Here is a 24,044-nt window from a genome sequence, read left to right on the forward strand (position 1 = left end):
AACTAATGGGAAAACTCCTTCCCATTGTAGGCTCAGACTCTTGGGAGGAGCTGTGCAGGTGGGGATAGGGTGACATTTGAGGAGAAGAATGCCATCTTCAGATACTTCAGTGCTAAACCCATTAGAGTAGAAGGTGGCCTGAGGCTCCCTTGCCTTGAGCAGGGTGCTTAGGCAGCAGTGTTTTCACATGCATCTTGCTGCCCTGCTCAGGGTTCCATGCAGGAGTCCCAGCAGCCAGAAGTACAGCTCGTAGCAGCCCCAGTGCCACGACCGAGGAGAGCAGCAGGGCTATAGAAGTCATAAATTGTGAACAAGAGCACCTTTCATCTGCTGGAGCCATGACCCTGCCGTGTGCTTGCTGTAGAGCCCAGCATTGTATGCTGGTTTCTGGAAAAGCAATTTGGCTTATTCTTGGTTTTGATTTACAGTCTAAACCCCTGGGAGCCCCAGACTAAGGTTAGGGGAGGGCTCATTTCTTGGTGCCACGTGCTCAGCTTCTCCTACCCTGCCGGTACCCATCGGGTTGGTGGCTCCAGTATCTCCTGGCGCCCTGTCTGTGTTTGCATTTAGTGGTCAGCTGAAAGAGGCACTGGGGAGGGTGTTTGGGTGGGAGGGGTGTTGCTGCAAGCCTGACTCCTTACTCTGTCCTCTGCCCTAACCACTTGACTTCGTGCTATACGTACAGATCCCTTAACGAAAAATGGCCTTTCTTGATATCTGGAGATGGACCCGAAGCGGGAGCCCTGGCTGTGACTGTACAGGGAATATACCCTCTGAGGGAGGCTGCGTACGGTGCTGTGGCTGCGCCTCTCGGCTGCAGCGAAACATCATGCGACTTGTGTGCCCCTTTGGTTTGGACTCGAGCCTGGGAGCTGCTTGAATTGGCTGCACTGCCAGCCTGCTGGGAAGCCACCAGCCTGAAGGACGCAGAAAGCAGACCCTGCTTTGTAGTTCTGCTCTCATCATCTGCCTCGAGCAGCCGTAAAAGGAAAGCCTGTCCCTCCCCAAATCCGGGCGATTGCGGAGCTTTCCTGGGAGCACTGACATGATGACTCCTCCTGCCCAGCCAAGTTTATCAACATCAGACAAACCTAGTGCCGCAACATTTGCAGCTCCAAGGCATGTGGTTTGGAGCCTGCTATTTATTTTGGGACTGCAGCATCTGATCTTGATTTAGTGTTTCCAGCCTGTGATCTAGGTCGTGTGCTGGATCAGGCATTAGCTGTTGCTTGAGGGAGCACGGGGAATTTACGCTTCCTTCCTCGGTCAAAGGGCTCGGAGAAATGCCGCTCCGCTCCGCTGCAGATGGGTGTTTGGGGGTGGGAGGAGTAATTTTTATTTATTTATTTATTTTAAGAAAGCTCCTTGAAAACCCCCTATTTTCCTGTCCCCCTGTAAGGATGGCTCCTGATGTGGCTGGCCGCGGGAGGAGCAGTAGATGATAAAAGCTATGGTGCAGCCTGCTTTCTCTGCCGTTCCCATGGTAGTTGGCTGTCACACGTAGATCTAATGTATTCCCTGCCCACAGCAGGATTAAAGCCTTCTGGGAGAAGAATAAGAGGATGCAGGAAACGGAGATAGGGAAGAAACCAGGAAAAGGAATGGAGACCATGGCGGGGTAGGGATGAATCTAGGTGCTAGCCCCATCGGAACAGCAAGGGGCCTTGTAGGACGTGAGCAGCTGTCCCAGTTGCCTTCCACCTGAGGTGGTGGTGGGATGCCTGGAAGCAGAGGTCCTTTCTGAAAGCTGAAGGCACCGGTGCGTGCAGGAGGAAGTTCTTGTCCTTCTGCTGTCGTGTTTCCCAAAGCTGTCCTTGGTTTGAGGGTGAACCTTTCCTTTTGATGATTCTCTTTCTTTTTTATTTTCTTCTGCAGATCCTGACAGCCAGTTGTATGATATGGGATATACCCCTGAGGAGGAAGCCCCGGCCTGTCCTGATGAGTTTGATGACTTTGTCACGTTTGAGGCAAGTATGAGCACTGTTAACTCCGGTGGATGTCAGCTGTATACAGCGTGAGACTCGAGCATGGAGGGTTTGGGTGGAGGGGAAGAGCATTTACTGTGACAGGGCTCAGGGGTGCTTCACATGTAGTGCAGACGACTCCTTTAATCTGACTGGCCCGGAGAATTTGCACCAAGCATTTGGTGCTCTTCAAGTTAAAATTGGTGTTTGAGCAAAAGTCCATAGCTAGTGCTGTCTTAGCCTGCAAAATTGCCACAGCCTGGTGCCCTGGGTGAAAGAGAGAGAGACCCTTTTTGGAGCGAAACACTAGCGATATGGGAAGGGTGCCTGCTGCTGTTGTGTCTGTCTTATTGCTGCAGTTTCTCAGGTTGGAGAACCTGATTTTTGAGATGTACTAGCTGGGAGCCCACCTGAGAGGCACAGCAGAGCAGTCGGACATTGGCACTTGGTGCTGTTTGGCCAGTAAACAGTGGAGCAGAAGACAAAAATGTAGATTTTTTTTTTTTTTTTTTCTCTCTATTCTTGGGCTTGATGAAGATGCTTACCTGACGTGGGGCTTTTCCTTTTGTTAAAGTTGTAGCCTCCATCCCTCAATTCCCTTCTGCATTCCTTAACACAGGAGCATGTTGCAGTGACGTCCTGTTATCTGCTCACCCCAGCTAGAAGGGAGGCTGCTGCTACAGTGACCTGTTGTCTGTGTTTCTGGGCTTTTGAGCTTTGCTCAGTAGGTTTCCTCCATCCCTGCTCCCTGCCTTCCAGCCTGGAGCAGCAGGTACCTTCAGAGCAAAGGGCCAGCTGGCTCCTTCATCCCACATGGGGATTGAATAGTGTTCTCCTGCTCTTTCTTTTCCAAACTTTCCTCTTCAGGTTTTTGACTCTTGTGTCTTGGTGCCCTGGATGTATTTATCACACAAATTGTTACTTGCAAAAGGGCTCCCAGTCTCCTTTATATTTGCATGGAAATAGACAGGTCTCTGCTTTGCATAGTCTGTAATATGTTATTTTGGCCTTGTGACTTCCTGATAAAAGGCTCGAGCTATTCTTTTGAGTTTCCTAATGATAAACTGGATGTTGGGCAGCTGCACTTCCTCACGTTAGTGAGCACAGGTCCATCACTTAAGATGGCTTGAAGCTCTCACTGACAACTTATGCTTGACAGTCAACCAGGTCATCATCCCGTTTCCCAGCCAAGCTGGGGTTCTCTCTTGAGCTGGTTTGCTGGCTCCCGTTCTCGATCAAGCCAATGGACTTGCTCAGAGTGACAGTGCAAGTCACTTCTTCCCTTAGCACTGCTCGGATGAACACGGCCTTAAGAGTGCGTGAGGCTGGGTTCCTCCCCCAGAAGGCTTTCAAGGACATGTTGAATATTAGATTACTTTTCCTTTTTGAAAGATAGTCACAAAAGCCAGTGATAGCTGGGTAGAAGCAGGCAGAAAGGCAGATAGGTCTCCATATTTTTTCTCTATCTGGTACAAGGTCACAAATGTGCTTTTTAACCGCTGGACTGAGCGATTTAGAGGCTGTGACGGTCTGTGTCGCAGTGCTCGTGCAGGCAAAGGCTTTCGCTTTCTGCTCCTCAGACCTGCGTCAAGGGACAATCTTCTGAGATTCAGAGCAGGGATGTTTTCTAAGGGCTAATTTAACACAGATGAGCTCTGTCAGTGCTGCAAGCTATTCTGGGCAGGAATACCAACAAGCCGGGTGTGTGCCCCGCTGGGATGAAATACTGCTGCTGCTGGGCCATCGTTTCCTTGAAACGACAAGGTGACCCAAAGGAAAAAGGTGATGAATCCTGAAATCTCCTTTTCAGAAAGATGTAAATGGATTCTCATACTGAATTCAGGGTAATCATCTAAAGATCAGAGCTCTGTCAGTGTCTACGTTTAATATGCTGGGGAAGAATTACCTTTGTTGTCTTGGATACATGATTCGAAATAATTTCCAGCCTGCAAGTGTTTCATAGAGGTTCAGCAAATGAGAACATGATCGAGAAATACCGCTCAGTGTTGCGAGTGTAAAAATAAATTGGTGTCTTGGGGCGCGTGGTGTTTTGTTCTCGTTCAGCTGAGCAGCGAGCTCCCAACATGCGTTTTGTTCCACATGTCCTGTAGTGCTGCACCTTGGAAAGCCTGAGCTGTTTCAGGGAGGGGGGATGAGAGAAGCCATTGTACAAAGCAACCTGCTGGGAGCAGCGGATGAGTGTTTTTCACCAGAGCACCGTGCTGTGCTGCCTGGCAGAGCTGTCTGCTGGTGGGGGATCTCCGGCCGGTCCTTCTTCCTTCGGTGCAGCAGGCAGCTGCTCTGGAAATTGTGAGACAGAGAACAGAACAAGAGACCTTTCCTAATGTATATTCCACCTTGCTTGGATTCACCTGGAAGAGAGGAGGGGGAAAGAAGCACCCTTCCAAAAGTGAAGGTGTTGCCTTTCCTTCAAGTAGACCCCCCAAAAAGCACTCTGTGTTCTCCAATGGCCCCGTTTCAGACCTGGGAAGATGGTGCGCAGCGAGCACACAGCTCTCAAACTGGCCGCTAAAAAGCCTTTTTAACGCGACAGCTTCTTTGTCAGCCCCCAAAACGCAGCTGGTGGGCTTCGGAGATCGGGTGAGCCCCTCTGGCTTTGTCAGGGCCATGGGGTGAAGGAGCACAGCTCCTCTCGTGCCACATGAGAGGGTGTTTGCAAGGTGAGCTGAAGAAGTGCTGCATTTGCTGTGCCATGGTACTGAGAGTAGTTGTGGCTACTGGCTTTGGAGTACTGGCTGTGGTCCCCCTTAAACAGCACGAAATTGCAGTGGCTGAGTGCTTGTCTCTTACAAGTGTTGGGGTCTTGACAGAGAGCTTTTCTCCTAAGTGTTTGTTCAAACAAGTATAAACAAGTGCTTCAAGCAGTCTAAATGAAAATGTCTTCTCTTTGTTAATAAGGTTGCTCTTCTCGGTGACTCATCCCCTCTTCTGGTGGCTGTCATCAGAGCGAGCTCAACATCTGTGGAACACCCTGAGTACCCAGTATCGGTGTCTTTCAGCAAGCGTTCGCTCTACAGAGAGAACCACCAGCACTTGCATCTTGCAGTAAAAGCGTCTCAAAGGGGGCCAGGTCTGAACTTTGACGCTTCACGGAAGGCCCTTTTTTTGCAATGTCAGATACTTCCACAAGCCAACCGCTGGTGTGGCTCCTGGTGTGGTGCAGAGCTTCTGGCTCTTCTTGCACCTTGCCAGGTCTGCTCGGCAGACAGCTCTGTCTGTTAGACCGTTTCCAAAGAGGATTTCTGGTTGCATAGCTCTGTTGAGACAGTGGCTTGCAGAGGACAGGAGACGCAGGAGCCCGGGTTCCTGCAGCCATGTGGCGGCTTGTGTGTCCAGCTGTGCTTGCAGGGGGCTCATGGCAATCCCCAGCGCTCCGCTGTCACGCAAGCAAGAGGAATCTCATCCCTTGTCCACCTGCTCTGGTGCAGGGAGAGCATCATCTCGCCGGGGTTACCTGCCTGCAGCCACAGGTAGTTTCTCCCTAACTGAGGTGGATGTGTGGTGGTTGCCAGGCAGCTGGATGACAAGGTTACTGCTCGCTACTTCTGCAGGGAAACATCACAAAAAATAATGACAGTGTTTTTCACTGCTCTGCTTTGTAAAATCTATGTAAAGGGAGCTTGGAGTCTGTCTGTCCAGACACCTGAGTCCTTGTCTGTTTTCCCCCAGGCTGGGCTAGTGCAGCTTTGCTGCTGACTAACTGGAGGGTAGGAGGTATCCTCGCCTCCCTTGCAAGCTCCGGTGAAGCTCATGACTCAGTTCTGAGGTACACAGACTTGTTTGCCATGCTCTGTGGCAGGGGGAAAGGTGAATTTGGACTTGGCTTTCTTGATACCTGCTGTGCCTTGCCCTAGGACCAGGGCTCTCTGCCCTGACTCCTGGGGGTGGGTGAGCTCCCTTGAGCAATGCAGAGCGGGAAGGCTGATGCTTCCAAATGAAAGCAAGGCACAAAAATTCCGTGTGCTGCTGGAGTTTTACATTGGGATGGGGCATGGAGATGTGTAACCTTAGGTGGGCTGGAGGAGAGGCAGAGCCAGTGCAAGGCTGTGCTCCTTACAGGCTGGCTGAGAGCATGATAAATAGCACAAATTCCTATTTTAGCCGTGGGAACCTGGGTAGAAGGGCCCTGTTGGAGATCTGCAAAGCAGGGCAGCCGAAACTGCTGGAGGTGAGAGGCGCGGGGGCAGGCGGTGCTGTGCACCTTGCGCAGGGCTGTTGCCATCTGCTGGGCGGCCGCTGTGGCTCCTCTCAGTAGCAGCCAGGAAACTGCATCATGCTGAGCTGTGCATGGCTGCGAGAAAAGAATTTTGCTTTCACAGAACAGCAGCACTAACCAGACGGGCAGCAACACTTACCAGGCACACATGTGGGCACCCTGCAAGCCTTGGCTCCCCCCAGGCATGTCCCCTCTGGCTAAATGTTCAGCAGCGAGTCGTACAGCACAGTAGGAGTGGATCTGGGGAGTAAAATGGTTGTTGATGAGGTCCCACATCTAGCTTTGTGCATTTTGGGAGGAGGGGGATACTCGTGGTGCTCTCCAGCCTGCCTGTCCGCAGGCACAGCTGGCGACTGCTGAAAGAGCTGTCACCTCTGTTAAAGTTGGAATTTCTTTTGGTGTGGATCAATTGAATTTAGTGCTCCTTGAAGGGCAAAAAATCAAGAGTGAAGCAATTTAAATCCACGTTTCTGGATTTCTTCAGCTGCTCGGTTTCTTCGAAGGGGACCAAAGACCTGTAGGATTCCAGCTGTGCGCTGGTAACACAGAAGCTGTGCTGAGAGCCCATATTGTACCTCAACTTGGGCGTGCAGGAGCTGTACCCTGGAGGCATCAGCTATCATTCCTCATGGCTTGAGTTTTGCAATGAGCCCATGTGGGGTTGTTGTACAAGTCTGCTATAGACTCGCTGTCTCTTCTCCTGGTAGACCAGGGGACCTTTTGAGCCCTCCTTTCTTATTACAGGCTCCCCAGGAAGATACTTGCCTTCCCCTAAGGCAGAGCGCTGTGCCTAGTGAGCACAGAGTATTTGGGGTATGTGTTTTCTGCCTTGGTGGTGGACCTGCTTGGCAATCCTCATCAGTCTACTTGAGGTTCTACCTCCTCTGCCTCTCCATACCACTGTTAGCAACGGATGCATGGCTGGTGAAGGCCAGACAGTCTGAAAAGACAGGGTTAAGCTTTGCAGCCTTCAAAGGCAACCTGCTTCTGAGCTGCCTCCTGCCCAAGGGGCTCAGAGAGCCAGGGGTTCAGCTCACCAGCTCTGCCAGGGACTCCATGGGCTGTTCCCTGACTACCCTAATGCAGGTATGAAGGTCCGTGGACCTTTGCCACGCTGGCACTGCTGTACCACCGCAGCAGTGGTGGGGGTGGGAAGATGGAGACAGCAGCGTGTGAAGACTGCAGCTCTTCACCCCTCGGCTCAGGCTTTCTTTACCAGTGCCATTCCCCTGTCTGGAAGGACTGGCCTCAACGGGCTTCTGGTCACAAGGCTGACCCAAAAGCATCATCGTGTCTGAATGGAATAAAATGACAGATCTCTCTCCAAGTCAGCTGCTGGAATTGGTGTTAATTTGGGCATAAACAGCTGCTACACTCGAAATCTTGGAGGTGGCCAGAACTGCAGGGCTATGAAAGGTGACGGTTGCAGTTTGATGTCTGTTCATCTGTCTGTCCCTTGGAGAAGCATGTGGAGCCCTGAGCAATGTCCCCACTGTCCCCAAAGCCTTTCTGCTCCGCTGCATGGAGAGGCAAAGGGAGCTGCCCATCCCGTTCACACGTGCAGAACACACTTTCACAGCAAACAGGTGAGCAGTCTGCATTATTTTTGTATTGATTAGACACAAGAAAATAAAGTAATCAAATTACTAAAACTGCTGGACTGAACTCCAAAATCAGTCTGTGGTGATAACAAAAAGCCTGAAAATACCAAGGAAATTCATCTATTGTGTAGACTCAGTACTGCTTAGAGGAAAGGATGGGAGTGTAAATTGGACACAAATGTCCGCGAAGGCGGGACTCTAGTTTATGGTTATGGTGAGAAATTTCTTTGCTGGTCGGAAAAGATCCTAGTTGGAGTGTTTGCCTTGCACCAAACAGGTTGGAAGGAGTTTGGAAAACAAAGACCTTGAAGCCTTATCTTGAACCGTGAGTGCAGGACCAAGACACGTGGGAGCTGGGCTACAGCACACCAGGCGGGCTGGGACGCGGGAAAACAGCAGCATCAGGAGGCTGCGAGCAGGCCAAGCAGTGTTGGAAGCAAAGGTGTCTCAGTAAGCGTTTGAAAAGTAAGACTGGCAGTGATTGGGGTTTCCTAATTAATTTTGCTGTAGGAGTATCTGACTTTGGGCTCCTCGCAGTGGTGTAGACCATCCCCGAGGTCTGGCAGAACACACAGAGGAGCTGGGAGAGCAAAAAGTCTGCGACCTGCTCAGTTGAATAGCAGGTCCGGACAGAGCAAGGGGGAGAGCTTGGGTTAAAGCATAACTCCCCTGCTGCTGGGCTCGTTAGCAGGAGTCCTTGCTTTTTTTGGACTCGGCGCAGAAGGTCAACTGGTTATCAAGGTGCAAGACGCTTCCAGTCAGTGTTGCTGAGTCTTGCTTGGGGCACTGTGCTTCAGGAAGGATATGGCCCAAAGGAGAGCCAGGATAACCCGGAGAAAATGTGATTTGTGAAGGTAATGGAATGAAATAAGTTCGTTTATGCTAGACAGGCATGACTGAGGGAGTCTGAGGTTTGAGGTACGTGAAGTTTTTGTAGAGAGGAAACCAAAAAGCAGGCAAACCCCTCAGAACTTCTGGGTTTGAGCGGTGCATTGCAAACGATGTGCTGTTGAGGACTTGATGCGCCAGCAGCTGCCGAGGGGAAGGGAGGATCCCGTGGCTTGGGTCACCCTGCGGCGCTGACTCTGACAAGGCTCCCGTGTTGGCAGAAGGCAGCTGCTTGGGTGAGGGCAATGCAGAGCTTGGGCAGCAGTGAGGTTGGTGTGTTTGTAAACTCAGTTAGCACCCATGACCAAAGCACTAGCCCTTCTTTGTGGTCAATATTGTCATTACGTATCGTAGATTGCTGTCTGAGTCACCCAAACGGTGATTGTGATTGCTGATCTGTAGCAAAGTGCTCCTGATCTTCCCCTAGTGAGCCAGGCAAGCTTTATTCATTTTTCTGTTTGTGGCTATAAGGAAGGAATTTGTCATTTAGTGCTTAAACATTCACCAGAAGTATCGGGAAGGATGAGATAAGCCCTGGAAGCCTCTATAGATCCCCTTCAAAATGAACCTTCTTAATTGGTGATGGTTTCGTGGGAAAAGAAAGCTTGTGCACCTGGAGCGGGGCTGGCCGTTGCGTGGGGCTCTGAAGACGTGCTTTTATTTTGGCACTCACATAGCCAGGAGGGCTGCAGTCACACGCAGGGAAGTGTGCATTAGCTCTCCTCTCCTTATCGCGGAGGCTGGGAGGTCGGGAACAAAAGGCGCTCTGTTCGGGACCGGCGCTGAGTCGGTAAGCCTCACGCCCGGCGGCTCCTGGACTTTGCTTCCCTCCTGCCTTGCAGAAGCAGCCGGCGGCTCCTGACGCTGCGCGCTTCTGGAGCTGGGTTTGACTGGGGCGAGGAGGCAATGTGTCCGCAGGTGGGTTCGGAGGGCTGGCACCAAACGAGGAAGGATTGGCTTTCTAGAGGGGGGTAGATCTCTGGCCCTGGGGACTGCTCTCAGCCCTGGAGGTGTCGGGAAGAGGCAGGTTGGGCATCCACCCAACTTGGCCACTCGCTGTTTTCTTACCGAGGGTGTTGGCGTGTGCAGCATGTTTAGGAACGGTCTTTCCTCCCTGTAGTCCAGGGGTGTGTGCGCACGATGGTATCTTCATAGTCCTGTCTGCCTGGGTCGTCCTGGGGGAGTTGAACCGGGAGGGGTGGTGGCTGCAGGCTTTCGGGGTGCTGAGGACAGTCTGCAAGATCTGGTGCCTTATGAGTTGTTTTTTTGGTTCTCAGGGTTTTTTTTGGGGTGAATGTTTCTTATTTGCCCCGACAGATGCAGTGCAGTTCTCTTCCTCAGCCTTTGTGGGGTCTTAGCAGGCGTAGCAGCCTCAAAACCCAACTTCAGGGGCTGTGTTGTGAAAGTTACCTTCACCCTAGGCTGAGTGCTGGCTCCCTGGCTTCTCTGGAAAGCAGACAGTGCCCAGATACATGGGAAGAGGCAAATATTGTGGCCGAGAAGTCGGCGCCTGCTGCTAGTGGGGGATTGCTCGGTGGCGTTACAGGTTTCTGGCTGCCAGCACTTGGAGGCTGAGCTGCTGTGGGGCGTTTCAGGGCTTTGGGGGTGGTTGTATTAACATAGACTCGGGTGGAAGCATAAACACGACTTGCCTCCCTTCTCCCTGGCTTTGAACTGATTTAAAGCCAGTTTAAGCCTGGGTTGCCTGCTGCGAGACTGAGCAGGCACACGTCCCCAACAGGCTGATGCCACAGCACCGTGAGCCGTCCTGGGCTCGGTGTCACCAGCCAGGCTACCTCTGCGATGTGGGAGGCTGCGCCAAGCAGACTGGATGCTCTTCATCGCTTCTCCTTGCAGGCAGAGCCTGTCCCGCAGCCACAGCGTGAGGGTCTCTGGGCATTTGCAGGGCTGGCGTTGGCTCGGCTCTCAACAGGGCAGCGTTCCCAGCACGCTGGCACCGGGGCCCTGCTCGCAGTCAGCAGACGAGGGTGTCCTTGGAGGGTGGTTTTTGTAGCCGGTCCGTCTCCCCAGTCTGTCCTGTGTGCAGTCAGAGCTGGCGTTCATCCTAAATAGGCTCACGCTTGCTGGGAAAACAAAGTTGTTTTTCCTTTTCCTCTCCCCCCACTGCCCTTCCTGAGCTTCCGAGTGTTTGTGGCCAAGGACAGCAGAGCTTTGGGATGCCGGGACGGCTCTGGGCATGAGCAGGGGACCAGCCCTGCAGAAAATGCCTGGGAGGAACTTCCCTGGGAGCCAGACTTTGCCCTCCTCTCCAAGGCAACGCCTTACCAAAGCTTGGGCTAAAGCTTCTGTCCATCACAGATCAACGCTTAACATGTCCCGTGCAGGTGACTCCCAATAGTCTTGTTTCCTCTCCTCATACTCAAGCAGCTGTTCTTTTTTTAATCATTATGGGGTTTATAACACTTTACTATTTTTAATCAAATGGTCTTTACTCCAATATGTAATCAAATGCCGAGAACAGATGAACTGCTGCTGGAGGAGTCTCCTAAGGTGCTTCGTCACCTGGCCCATTTTATCAGGGCACATTACATCACCCCGATGCTGATTCCATCCATTTATTTCCTTTTAGAAGCAGGAGGGCTCATTGCCGGGCTTTCAAATCCTCGGCGTTTTGCTGAACACCTCTAAACAATCAGAGGTGTGCCCAGATGGCTGATGTTGTGCTCAGCCAAGGCAAACAGCTCTGGCACCAGGGGAAATACCTTGTGGAGGAGTTGGAGTTGGGAACTTCAGTCGAACCACGATCCTGTTTCACTTCAGGGGATCTGTATGTGCATGTGTCCCAGTTTTAAGGTCTGAGATTTACCTGAAACATCTAAGGGCATGTCTTATTTGATAAAAAACTTGAAATACACTGATACTGGTGACACCCACCCCATTCTGAACGTGGTGGGGATGTTCCTGGCAAGTGTCCCTTGGGGCAGTTGTAGCCTACCAAGGCTGTCCCAAGCCCATGGACATCTTTGTGTATTGTGGGGTTTTTTAATCTGTTGAAGGAAAGGTGAACTTGGCTGAATGAGAGATGTGGCAGGGGGGTTAAAGGATCAGCACACAAACCAGCTGCTCATGAAGCCATAAAAAAGAGCTTTCTGCAACCTGCGCCTGCAACTCTGCCCAGGGCACAGGAGCTTGGCTTTGCTTCGCTTTATCAGGCATTTGGTAATACCTTCCCTAAGTCCCCTTGTTTTGCCTATCTCCTCCTTGCATCTTTTCTTGAGGTTTAGTTACTTAATCCATGATGAAATGTAAAGCAAAGTTCTCCACGCTCGTGCTCAGGAGAAGGACTTTGTTTACAGTTTCAGCCGCCTCTTAACTCATTGCCCTTGTAGGTTTAATTTTAATAGGGCTTTTGCATTTGAAAGCTCATCTAGGTTAGTATTGCAAGAGAAAATTTTTTCTCTACAAAGGAAGTTTGCAAATTGTGTTACAGATCATCTTTTTTTTTTTTTTTTTTTTTTTAAATAACTGAGTCGCTGCACATCCTTGGTGTGGCTGAAGGAGGATGGTTACTGTGCAGTTCTGGTGGCTACTTGAAGCTCTAAAGTTTTGCTTCCTCATTCAGCCTGTCCGTACTGATACTTGCCATCAATAAGATGTTTTGTAAGAATCTGATAGATAAACCATCTAACTAAAGGCACTGATGTCCTGAGCTGTTCAGCTCCTGGTTGTGCTTCGTGTTGAGAGGGTCAGCAATGGTAACCACAACAGGGTCTTTTTAAATCAAATTACTTGAGGGTTGGATTGTTTTGGGTTTAGTTGTTTTTTTTCTTTGCAATAGTTGTCTTTACTTTGTGCTCATTATAATACTTCAATGTATACTTAAATTTAAGCTTTTCCAGTGGGAGGCACTTACTTTGAAGCAGCATTTACTTTGGAGTCCGCAAGCAAAGTTATTTCCAGTTTGGCATTAAATCTTTTTCAAACAGGCAAGAAGTATTCCTTTGAAGCATGCAGGGAACTCTGCAGATGTGGACGGCTGCTGTCGTCTCTTGGGCCCTCTGCTGCATCAGGTCCCTGCTGCTTCCCGCCTGGCAGAGCTGCACCGATCCGGCACGAAGCGTCATCGCTGCTGCGAGCGCCAGGGATGTGCAGTGCGGGATGGAGATGGGGTTTTTCCCCTCAAGCAAAACGTTAACAATGTCACAACAGAACGTTGTCCGATACGCTGAAGCCTGGCCTCTCCTAAACTTCACGTATCCTGCAAATAGCTTGGAAAAGCACTGGGATTGCCTGAGCACACCTTCCTCGGGAGGCTGGGGAGCTGCCGGGCTCATCTTGGGGATGGTGCAGTGTCCTCATGTGTCCGTGAGCAAGCTGGCAGACCAAGCCTCTGCTTCCAAATCTCCCTTGTCATCCTTCTGCTCAAGCGTTAAGAGCCTAAACAGTGTTTCTAGGAAGTGCAGCATAAATCCAGTCAAGCGCTTAAGCAAGTCCCAGGCTTTAGGTATATAAGTAGTCTTGCTGGATTTATGCTTTTTAAAGTGGGTGGGGGTTTTAGGACGCTTTTGTTTTTATCTCAAAGGCTAGTGAAAGCCGTCTTCCCCCGTGCTAGGGGGTGGCATTCACTGCAGCAGCCTTGAACAGCCCCATCTTCTCCTGATGCTGGCTTTAGGCTCCGGTTCTGTGAAGGTTTATGTCATGTTTAACTTCAGGGTGGTGTCCTAGAGAGATACTCCCGTCCATAGGTCAGCACGGGTCTGTGAAAGCTGAGCCAAGCTTACCAGAGCTTTTGTCTGTCGGTCTCCATCCATCGCCCAGCTGAGTGTGCTCGGCTGGCACAGGGGCATACGGGAGCACTCAGCAGGGAGCAAAGCCAGGGGGTTGACTCGGTCGCTTTGCTCAGCTCCCCAGTGTCCACGTACAATCGGAACCACTGTTGAGCAGTTCTCCATCCATCTCTCCGAGGTTTTCAGAGCACCTGTACAAGTTCTTGTTATCCCTTTTTGGCCTTGCCTGTGTTGAGGCAGCCTGGGATTTTGTGGATGAAACCAAATGAGGCGCTGGTTGTACTTTGAGCCACTTTGCACCAGTGAAAGCTGCGGAAGTTCTTTGGGATGTGCAGTGTTTACCTGAAAGAGGAGAATCAGGCTGGCGAGAGCAGCGTTTGCAAAGTCTATGTAACATGAAGGCAGCAGTTTGTCTTTCTTGGTCTGGTGCTTTCCTGCTGTAATACAGCACATGCCCTAAAAGCTGCTCTCCTGCTGGAGGGCAACATCTGCAGCAGTGAGCAGGACTCTTCCATCCTGCCATAAACGTACCCTGCTTTGAATGAACACTTCTAATGTAGTTTTTCATTCGGCTGTCATATGTCTGTGTATTTTCTTTCCAGCTGCTGTAATACAGGGCGTTGAGAAATCTCATTTTCTCAAAAATACTTGGAGAAAGCACCAAAAGCTGCTCTGTGTGCTCTGTGGCAGAGGAAGAGAGGTTTGCTTCAAGGTCGGTGCCCACGTTCGAAATACTGCTGCTTTGCCCTGCTGCCATGCTTGAGGGTGTGCAGCCAGCAGCTGAGGAGGTTTGATCCCGTTGTGTGAACTTCAGATGGAGCAAATGGCTTTTCATGAGCATCTTTTTCTCTTGAGGCCAGGCAGGAGGGCTCCCATCCCTCTGCCCGACACCTCTGGTGACAGGGGATCAGCTGGAGCTCAGTGCCAGCACTGACAGATCCCACCACAGCTGAGATCCCAGAGCCAAAAATGATTTGATTTGTTCTGAGGTGCGCTGGGGAAATCCCATAAATGCTGGGAAATGAGCTGGCACTTTGAGGGCTAACAAGAGCTTTTGCTTTAGGAGGGTGTTTCTTCTAGTACTCCCACGGCTCTCCACTGAACACCGGGATGGCTCTAGGCTCGGCACCGTGTGTGTCCAGGGACAACTGTCCCCGCCCATGTAGGTGAGCAAGCGGGCTAGAATGAAGATGAACGACTGCCTGAGAGGCAAAACTGGGAGGAAAACCCAGTCCTCTCTGCTCATAGTGTGGTGTCTTAAAAGTTAAGTTGTGCTTCTTTCCTAGAGCCTGCTGCAGGTAATAGATGTAGGGAAGTAGTGCAAAATATTTGGGATGCTGTCCCAGCTGAAGTGCAGAGATTGGAGTGTCCTGCTGATGCGGTCGGTCCCTGCAAATGAGATGCTGTAATGAAGATTTATATACCAGCTTATTTTCTGTTGAGGGGTGGAAGGTGCCCTCCTATTACTAGAGGGGAGGAAAAAATGCTTTAAGGGCTAACTGGTAGTTTTGAATAGTGGGTTGTTTTTTTTTGTTTTTTTTTTTTTTCAGAAAATACAGATTAGTAATGTGTCCTCTTTAAAATGGAGTGGGTGAAAGCAACGGTGATCAGAACCACTGAGTAAGCAGTGGGTAATCCCTCTTGGACTCGACAAATCCATACTCGCTCACACCAAAATCTCCCTCTGAGTCTTATTTAGTATATATTTCTGTAATCTGCTTTCCAAACACTGCTATTGCAAAGCGTGTGGGATCCGGAGGCCATGGTGCTCCCTGGGGTGACACTCGGTCCTTGGACCTGGAGACAGAGCAGCCCCCGGATGTGGGGTATGGCTCGTGCTGGTTTTAGGAGGTTGGATTTCCGTGCTTCGAACTGCAACACAGCAGTAATTAGCTGCCCCATACGTGTTTGTCCTGCTCTGCAATGAAACCACACGGCTGTACTATCTTAGTTTTTTCCCTTTGTTTTTTTTTTTTTTACCAGGCAAATGAGGTGACTGACAGTGCTTACATGGGCTCAGAGAGCACGTACAGCGAGTGCGAAACCTTCACGGATGAAGACACCAGCACACTAGTACACCACGAGATGCACGACGAAGTAGAAACGGACAGTGCCATCGACTCCACTGTGCACTCGGAGTTCACAGATCCCATCGAGGAGCCGGAGCATGGGTGAGTGGGAATGGCCAGGAGCAAAACTCACCATGCGGGGCAGAAAACTGGCAAACTGGGAGCAGATGAGGACTGAGGGAGACACAGCCTGAGGATTTAAAATGAGGTGGGCTGAGTCTGTCTTGCTGAAACTGGTTGGTTTGTTCTTTGTATTTGTAACTTCATGCAAGACCAAAATAGATCTTCTGTAAGAATAATCATAATAATTAAACTGCACTATGCGTAGGCTGTTTTGGAGCTTGGCCTGGCAATCTCTTTGAGTTAATCGTTGCTTGCCTTGGGAGAACTTCTGTACCCTCATTAGCATCTTTAACCTCTAAAATAAGTTCTCAAATGATCCAAACACCTGAAATACTTGCAGTTTTTAATCTATCACTTAAGCCAGAAACGCAACATATAATTTTCAAGTCAGGAGGCGAACTCATCGTATTCTTGTTTTTCCTAAACACGCGTGTGCCCTTTGATGTGCAACTGCCTCCTGTAATAACTAGTTTTAAACTTGTGCCTGAAGCACAGAAGTGTGAGCTAAGATCTTTGTCCCTGTGTCTGAACCGCTGCTGGTGAAACTGCTCCTGGGCCCGCCTCATTTCCTAGATTTTGCAGGAAAAATTGTTTTTTGGGGGGTGAAACTGGGATGCTGGGAAGGCAGGAGCAGAGGCAATAACTCATTTAATTGTGACCCGAGAGCACTGTTCTGCACTGAAACCTCTGGAACCTTCATCACTTAAGGTCTGCTAATGCACAGAATTTTTTTGGCCAAACCCACACACCCAGGCCTGGTGCTTACGGTTCCTGTTGCTTTTAGAAATCACTGGGCTTCCCCCTCACCCACCCCAGAATCACATCTGGGGACATCAGAGATGCAGACAGTGCTGCTGGGCGCTCAGTGCCGGGGCTGAAAGGGTGCTGTGGATTAGGGCAGAAATGAGATTAGCCGGCTAGGCTCTCCTCGCCCCAGCGCCTTCAGCTCAGTGACAGTTAAATCGGGATACGATCGGTCGCTGAGCTCCCCGGCCGCTGAGCGGAGGGTCACTGGAGGGGCCATGGCAGCCTGCGTGCGCTCTCGTCCTCTGGGGAGAATGACGTGCTTCAGATTCACCTGCCTGTAGGTACAAAACGCTTTGCTTGGGAATTTCGTTAAGATTAGGTTGTTCTTGAGGCTTCCCTGCTACTCCCAGCGTGGGCTTGGGAAGGTCGGGTGTCCTTTGGGTGCTCTGTCCCAGCACAGCGGTGCCTGTTGCCAAGTGCGTTAAATGTGCACACATTCCAGGTAGGCAAAAAAAAAATCAGGGAAAAAGTTCATTTGGCTTAAAGATTTGGAAGGCTTGAGATGGAAACCTCTGGAAATCTATTCTCGAGTTGTTGAGGGCTGGTTTTGGTGCCATCAGACCCCAGGCAAGACAACAATTTTACATCTCCAGTGCCCGGAGCTCTTTCAGGGGACAGTCAGTACAATCTGACTGGCGTAGCTGGTGGACTTAATCAAAGCTTCAACCCTGCTTTTCAGTAGCTGTTAAAGCTCAACATACCTTAGATGTTTTCAGCTTAAGTGGTTATTTAGGCTATGTGTAGTAGAGATTAGTTGGGCTCTGGACCTTGAAACTGCTCAAGCCCCGGTAGGTGTGTATGAAATACTCGTACTATTTATTGCCCGAAGCATCCCCGGCTGAGGGTTTCCAGGTGCCTGATCAGATCTGCTTCTGTACAGCACTTGTCAAACCACAGCCCCAAATTTAGAGATTTGGGGTTGGGTTTTGCTTGTGAGTTTAAAAAATTCCACCCCCTGCCTTCTATTCCTGGCGTGATTTCCGATGCTCTGGGCGATGGTCTGCTGGGCGCAGCGCCTGACTCACCGCCGGGGAGGGGGTGTTTCTGCTGGATCCCGCTGCGGGAAGAATAGGGCTGCTTAAGTGCACGAGGAGGATGTGCAGATGCCCACAAACCGAACTGGACTTGTCTGCCGTTCAATAGAGATCTACTGCTGTTTGAGCTGGAGGGTTGGCATGTTTTTATTAGCGGGATGAGGGTAAATCCTTCAGATGGTGCAGGGTTTTGTCATAAATGGCTTATCTGTAATCTTTTTTTTTCCTTTCTGATTTAGTACAGCAGTCTAGTCATACCCTCGTTTTCCCTCTCCTAAGAAGTGGATGAAGATGGGGGCAGAGCCTGAAATATCAGGTCTTATAACAACGCAATTTTTTTTTTTTTGGCATTGGATTTTGGAGAGGAGAGTGGTGCTAGTCCCCCCCAAAACACATACCTGTGGCTCATAGACACGTGGGCTGCTTTCATAGCCTGGTTCTTACAAATCTCTGCTGCCTTTTCCCCCCAGCTTAATTTTAAAACCTCTGCAGTTGTGGGCAGGAAAGTCCTCTGAGAGCGGGCACACGCTGCCATGGTGGCCTGGCTTTTTACACCACTGCGCACGTGGGAAGACGCTTACAGAAGCGACGACTTCTGTGCTGAGCTGTGTCCCCTCTGAAGGCAAGCGCGTCCCAGGACTTGTGCTGGGTGTGTTCAGGGTTTAGGCTGAGGCTTAAAACACTACAGCCTTCTGTATCCGGTGTTAAAAGCACATGAAACGGCATTGCTCCCTCCAAGACTGTCACGAGCATGTTTGGTGTTTTCCCCACAGGAGCAGGGAAAGCCCTCCTTTGTCTTGGCAGGGGGTCTGTCCCTGCTGGGTTGGGCAGCTGCCTGTAAACCGCCGGGATTTGTGTCATGGCAGGGGGTTACAGCATTAAACCCTGGTGCTGGGCTCTTGATAGGATTATACAGCAGTGAGTGAGCGTGAGCGCGGCACCCAGGCTGACGGTGTAACTCAAAGCATATTTAGGGTGTGTTGGGGACATGCTGAGCTCTTTCTCTGCTGTGGATTTGGTTGTGCCCGTGCCGTGCAAGATATTGCCACCAACCCTGGGTACCATCTTGCAAGTCCCCAAATCCTGTGTTGAGCTGCTGGAGAGCTTGTGTGAAAAAGCGTTGGTTTGTTGTGGAAAAAAAATGGCACCAAACTTCCCCGTGGTGCGTGGGCTGCCCCTTCAGCGTCCAAGGCGCGGGTTGAATTGCGTTGTAAGGAAGAGCTAGCCTGGTCTGCCAGAATGGGAGAGGTGACTCGGGAAGTGGGTGTGTTGGATGCAATTGGGAAGGCTGCTGTGGTGGCCGCCCTCTAACATCTCCCCCTCTGTTCCCACAGATCCCATCCGCACGACCTGCCCCTGGGCTCGGACCTCAGCCACTCCATCGTTACAGTCATTAGCGGAGAGGAGCATTTTGAGGATTACGGAGAAGGGAATGAAGCAGATTTGTTCTCGGACAGCTTGTGTAATGGGGAAAGCAGCTTTAACAGCTCCTCGTTCCTCTCACCCAGGTAATGCTCAGCACAGCACTGGCAATGGTTTAACTGGTTTCAGTTCTTAAGTGTTTTCGCCTATGCTTTGCGTGTGAGTTGTTTCCTTTGGGTTTGCACACTAGTCAGCTTGCAACAGGGGGTTCCTGGCAAACTTTGGATACAACAGGGTAATCAGCTGGGAAGTGGAAGAGGAGTTGCCTCCCTCAGTCTTTCCTTTTCTGGAACAGTGCCTGTCCTCCCATCCCAAGGCACTAATGCCCGGCAGCAGGTGGAAGAGCAGTCTGCGTTTCACATGCGTCCGGGACAGCGTCATGGTCCCACTCCTGTTAGGGATGTGGCTCCTTGCAGAACCTTCTGGTAGAGAAAACCATCATGCAGCTTTACCCCTGGTCCTGTTGGATAATGTGTGTTCTTCTTGCTCTCTTGTGCGTGTATTTTTGGCTTTGATATGATGTTTGGTTGGATCCGCACAAGCTGCAGCAGCCTTCCATCCCTAGGCAGCCTGAGGGATACGTGGAGCAGGAAGCAGACAGTAGCGTTTTCCGGCACTCCTTACATTAGGGTCTGAAACCAGGGAAACATTGGTTTTCCAGCCCATGTAGGGTGGACTGAGGAGATGGTATGGCAGTACAAAACCTGTCAATACTTACTTTCTAAGGAAAAAAAAGCAAAAGCTGAAATGATCATCTACTGCTGCAGCCCACAAAGTCTCTGTGATGAGAGATGATGGTGGGGACGTGTTTCTCCCTCAGGCGGTGCATCTCTGCACAAGGCAGGAGTGGTCCTGGCCAGCCACATGCCTGCGTTGAAGACAAGAATATACTTCTTTTCCTTTAGGATGATACATGTTTGGGACTTTCTGCAGCAGTATAAACTTGTCATAACTTTTTTTTTTGCTGTCTGCCTGTTTGCTCCCAGTTTCCCCATGCCCTTGGTAGAGTTTGGGCAATTCTGGTTGCACAGGGCTGACACGGAAGAACTGCTGTCAAATCTCCACACCTGCACTTTGCTGCAGGTCAGGGCTGACTTTCTTTTTTGCTGGTGCAGCGGCAATTTTGAAGATGTTAACTGCAATAGGAGAGTGTTGCTGTAAAGCACGCCTGACCTGTTATTTCAGGAAACCAGTGCTGCAGCGCTTGATGTGATGGGATACCCTGCAGTGGAAGGGACATGTCACTCATCCATGCTTGTCCTTTGATTGCACCGTGCAGATGTGCTGAGTATGGCTGGCTGTCCTGGTGCTGCAGCAGAGGAAGTATTCGCAGATAAAATCCAGCCTTGGTGTTTGTTTTGAGTTTCTCTCTGAGGGTGGGCCTCCATCCCAGTCCAGAAGGCTCCCGGCAAGAAAATACTCAACTAAAGGAGCTTTGCAATCAGTTAAACTTTAATATCAGTCTGGAGCTCCCAGGTTGCCTACACTCCCAGTGCTCAAATCTTGCTCTGTCAGGGCACCGTCTACCCTCTGCTGCTCTGTCTCTTTGGATCTTATCTATGAGATCATGCTCTGCAGCGTCTTCCCTCTGCCGGGAGGGCCTCACTCACAGCTCATGGTGGTTTACACTGGAGACTCACTGCTGGGGCTTGCTAGGGAGGCAGGCTGCGGGAAAACCCTGCAAAACCTCCAGAGTTAAGAACATAGTTCTGTTGGAAACAGAGGATTTCCTCGTGCCTTTCGGGTCTAGCCCTTACCTTGGATTATTGTTGCGTGCGTGAAGGCCCTTAACTGATCGTTCTGTGAGACTGTGCTGTTCTGAACACAGCCCTGCCTCCCCAGTGCATTTAAACTTAAGGAAACCTTAAAGAACCATAGGGTAGCTCTGGTTCAGGCTGAACTTTTTTTTGGCTGTGGTTTGAATACAAAGAACAGTATTGCTTACAAATGGTCACATTGCCACACACCTTTCCATGTTACAAGAGTCTCTAAATGGGAATAATGTTGACAAATTTCCCTGCCACAGCTCCAGATCTTCACCAGAGTGCTAATACAAAACCCAAGAGCCTTCAGGGAACACTATGGGGTATTGCATTTCCCCGCTTAGTCCTCATGTGTGTTTGTCATCCCTTCTTTTGGGTTGCTACCCATTCCCTGACGTGTCCATCTGGTAAGAGAAGTCTCTCCGCAACGCTTGGTGGGAAGTGAATGGCAACCGAAAGGACAAGCTCCTCGCACGCACCCATTTCGGCTGCTGACGTGCTGTGTCGGTGGGCACCCATGACCTGCAGAAGATGAACATTACTCCATGAGGTGGAGGAAAGAGGCAGGAAGGCTGCATACAGCACAGGGGGTGGCAGCTTGCCACGAGGGGTAGGTGGGGACGCCCTGAGGTGCCATGCAGTTGAGCTCTCACCCACTCAACGGGCAAGCAACCAACCCAGCCAGAGGCCAAGTCTATCTGCACGCACCCAAAGAGTTGCCAGGCTGGCCTGTGGTGCTCTTCTACACTGCTTTTCCCATTTTGATTAATGCTTGTTAGATTCGGGTTCACACCTCGCCCAGGGGTGTGCTCAGCCAGGTGAGCTGTTTCTGCCTCCCGGCCGGGGTGAAGAAAACTCACTGAACGGGGCTCCCGTGCAGCCAGGTGCGGGGGCAGAGCCCAGGCAAGGGCACATTGCTTCTTGCAGGTGCCACAAAGCCTCTGTCACCTCTTATCCTGCGCAAAGCCTGAGCAACTGAACTGACTGCTGGTGGATAATGATTATCTTGGGTCCAGATTTGCCCTAGAGGGTAGGGGGAATGTTTTTCAATTTTTTTTTTTTTTTTTCCGGGAATGGGAAGAGATGAGCAATTTGGTGTTTACTGTTGTCCTGTTGCCTGTTCTAAGGGGGCTCGGAAATACTGTACAGACAGCACAAACTCAGAGGCCTGACCCTGGGGTGGCTGGGCTGCTGACATCCCACTGCCACCAAAAATGACAGCGAGGGGTTGTGCAAAGGTGCTGAGCCAGGGCACCCCGCGCTCAGCATCTCCCGGGCCAGGACTTGCCAGTGTGTATCTGTATCACGGGGCTGACTAGCCCTTTCAGATGCTTTTTGGTTTTAAGCTTGCTTGTGTTTGCTCACACCTTTACCTGTCTTTCTTATTGAACTGCTTTGTTTTTTCACTGTTAACCTTTCTTTGATTAAAGTCCGTGGCTTCCAGAAGCATGTTTTCCTGCAGAAAGGATTTGTGGTGTATATTTGGCCCCAACGTAACACAAATTCTTTGCTATCCAAAATCTATCGGCCAAATTCTATCCTGCCCAAGTCACGGCAGGTGAGAGAAATGGCTCTGGTTTTGCCCAATGTCGGTGGATGCCTCAGCAGCTGGCTTTCCACGTCAGCAGCTGCAAATGAGCCACCCAGTAGCTTCCCGAGCTGTTGGGTCCTGATGGGTTTAACATGCACCTCGCCTTCCCTGGGCTCTCAGGGGGGTCCTCCACAAGAGCTGGCTGGCACAGGGGTTTGGAAACATAAGCCAAGCTCAGCTGCTTAGTTTAGACTTAGACTCCCTCAAGTTTCTGGGAGGAGGGTGATGGAAGACCTGCTAGTTTATAGTGACTCCATATTGATTGTGATTTGGCTTCTAAAATGGACGGGGGGAGGTGACCCAATCTGCCCTGAAGTTTTCAATTGCAGGTCTTGTATCTCATGCCAAAAGCTCCCCTGCCTAAACGTACTCTCAGCTTGTGGAAGCCACGGATGAAAATCGGCCCCATCTGTTCTGTCCTGTTAAAATTACCCTTGTGATTTCTCTAGCACCAATCCGCTCGCCGCGAAACTGCACAGCATTATCGCAGATGAAGCATTTGAGTTTTACTGTAGCCAGTGCCACAAACAAATCAACCGCCTGGAGGATCTTTCTGCTCGCCTGAATGATCTTGAAATGAATAGGTAATTGGGCTTGTGTGTGGCCATGTCAGTGTTGGGAATGATGCTCTGGAAGGGAAGGCTCTCCTTGTCTTGCACAGCTTTCCTTTGCTGGTGTGTTGGTTGATTCCTGGTTGCGGAAGGGGATGAATTTCACCAAACGAGGTGAGCCTCCCCAGGTGGCAAAGGCTGTAATAACATTAGGAAGAGTGAGCAGAAGTTTCCTTTGATTTGAGCCACAGAGGCTGGCAGACAATGAGAGTCTTTCCTTCCGCTCTGGGCAGCCTCTTTGCATGTCCTGCTGAGTGGTGGGTGCTTCTCCACGCTCCGAGTAATGCAGTCCGTGCGTTGGGACTTGAAGCCGTAAGCTGATCGTGTACAGTATTTCTGTCACCGAGGAAAAGACTGCCAGGTCTTCTGGCCGGTGATACCCAGCGTGGCGGCACGCCTGAGTTGCTGGTTCAACCTGGGAGGGCAGGTACAGCCCGTCCTCCCGCTGCAGCAGTAACCTGGGAACATCAGCTTGCTCTCTGTGGCTTGGGACCTCTCCTGTAGACGCTCTTGCTTTGCAGCAGTCAAATCTTGTTCCACTCAGCTTCGCCAGCTGCCTGCCCACCCGTCTGCCACCATGAGCTGGGTAGACGTGAGAAACGCCGGGGCCTTTGCGTAGGAACTTCGCAAGTTTTTGAATGTTTGAGGTCTGCCAGCCAGCAGCTGGACTGGCGATTTGGCAAGTGGGGAGGGATTTCTGTTCGTTTGCTTATTTTTTTCAGACCTGTTTGCAGTCATCTGGGTGGAAGGATGGTGGCATTAATGATAATCATTCTTCTCCTATCTGCTGTGCTTTTTCAAGCCTGGTTTTTGGTCGTGCTCTTGGTCTCTATCTGTCCCCTACAGGGACAGTGTGACGTGGGAGCTCTCCTGGGCTATATAGCTGTGAGAAGAGAACTGGAAAACAAATAGGAGCTTGACCTTAGGTTTTTTTAATGGAAGGAGTACTTCTCTCCTGTTCTCTTTCTTGGGTAAATAGTTGCATTTGCTGTTGGAGGCCTTGACGGTCATGCAGTTGTTAGGGGGAACACTGGACTTCCCTGGATGCACTGGTAGCCCCACTCCATTTCAGGCTTTCTCCACCAAATTTACCTGCAAAGCTGAACTAACACCGCAGAGCCTCCTGTGATGTGAGGGATTTCCAGAGGAGGCTTCCCCGTCCCATGGTGTCGCGGTAGGAATTCTG

The 24,044-nt window shown here is 50.7% G+C and overlaps 1 protein-coding gene across 1 annotated transcript in view; it reads left to right on the forward strand.

Annotated features, from left to right (window-relative positions):
* Positions 1 to 24,044, forward strand: part of RAB11FIP3 (RAB11 family interacting protein 3) — a 77,364-nt gene that overhangs the window by 37,760 nt on the left and 15,560 nt on the right. The window contains exons 3-6 of the mRNA XM_086473097.1: positions 1,876 to 1,967; positions 15,422 to 15,609; positions 18,806 to 18,979; positions 22,697 to 22,831. Coding sequence (XP_086329223.1) covers positions 1,876 to 1,967; positions 15,422 to 15,609; positions 18,806 to 18,979; positions 22,697 to 22,831 — 589 coding nt within the window. The remainder of the gene's footprint in view (positions 1 to 1,875; positions 1,968 to 15,421; positions 15,610 to 18,805; positions 18,980 to 22,696; positions 22,832 to 24,044) is intronic.

The sequence above is a fragment of the Leptosomus discolor genome, chromosome 14, assembly GCF_034619465.1.
Source record: "Leptosomus discolor isolate bLepDis1 chromosome 14, bLepDis1.hap2, whole genome shotgun sequence".
Classification (NCBI taxonomy): Eukaryota; Metazoa; Chordata; class Aves; order Leptosomiformes; family Leptosomidae; genus Leptosomus; species Leptosomus discolor.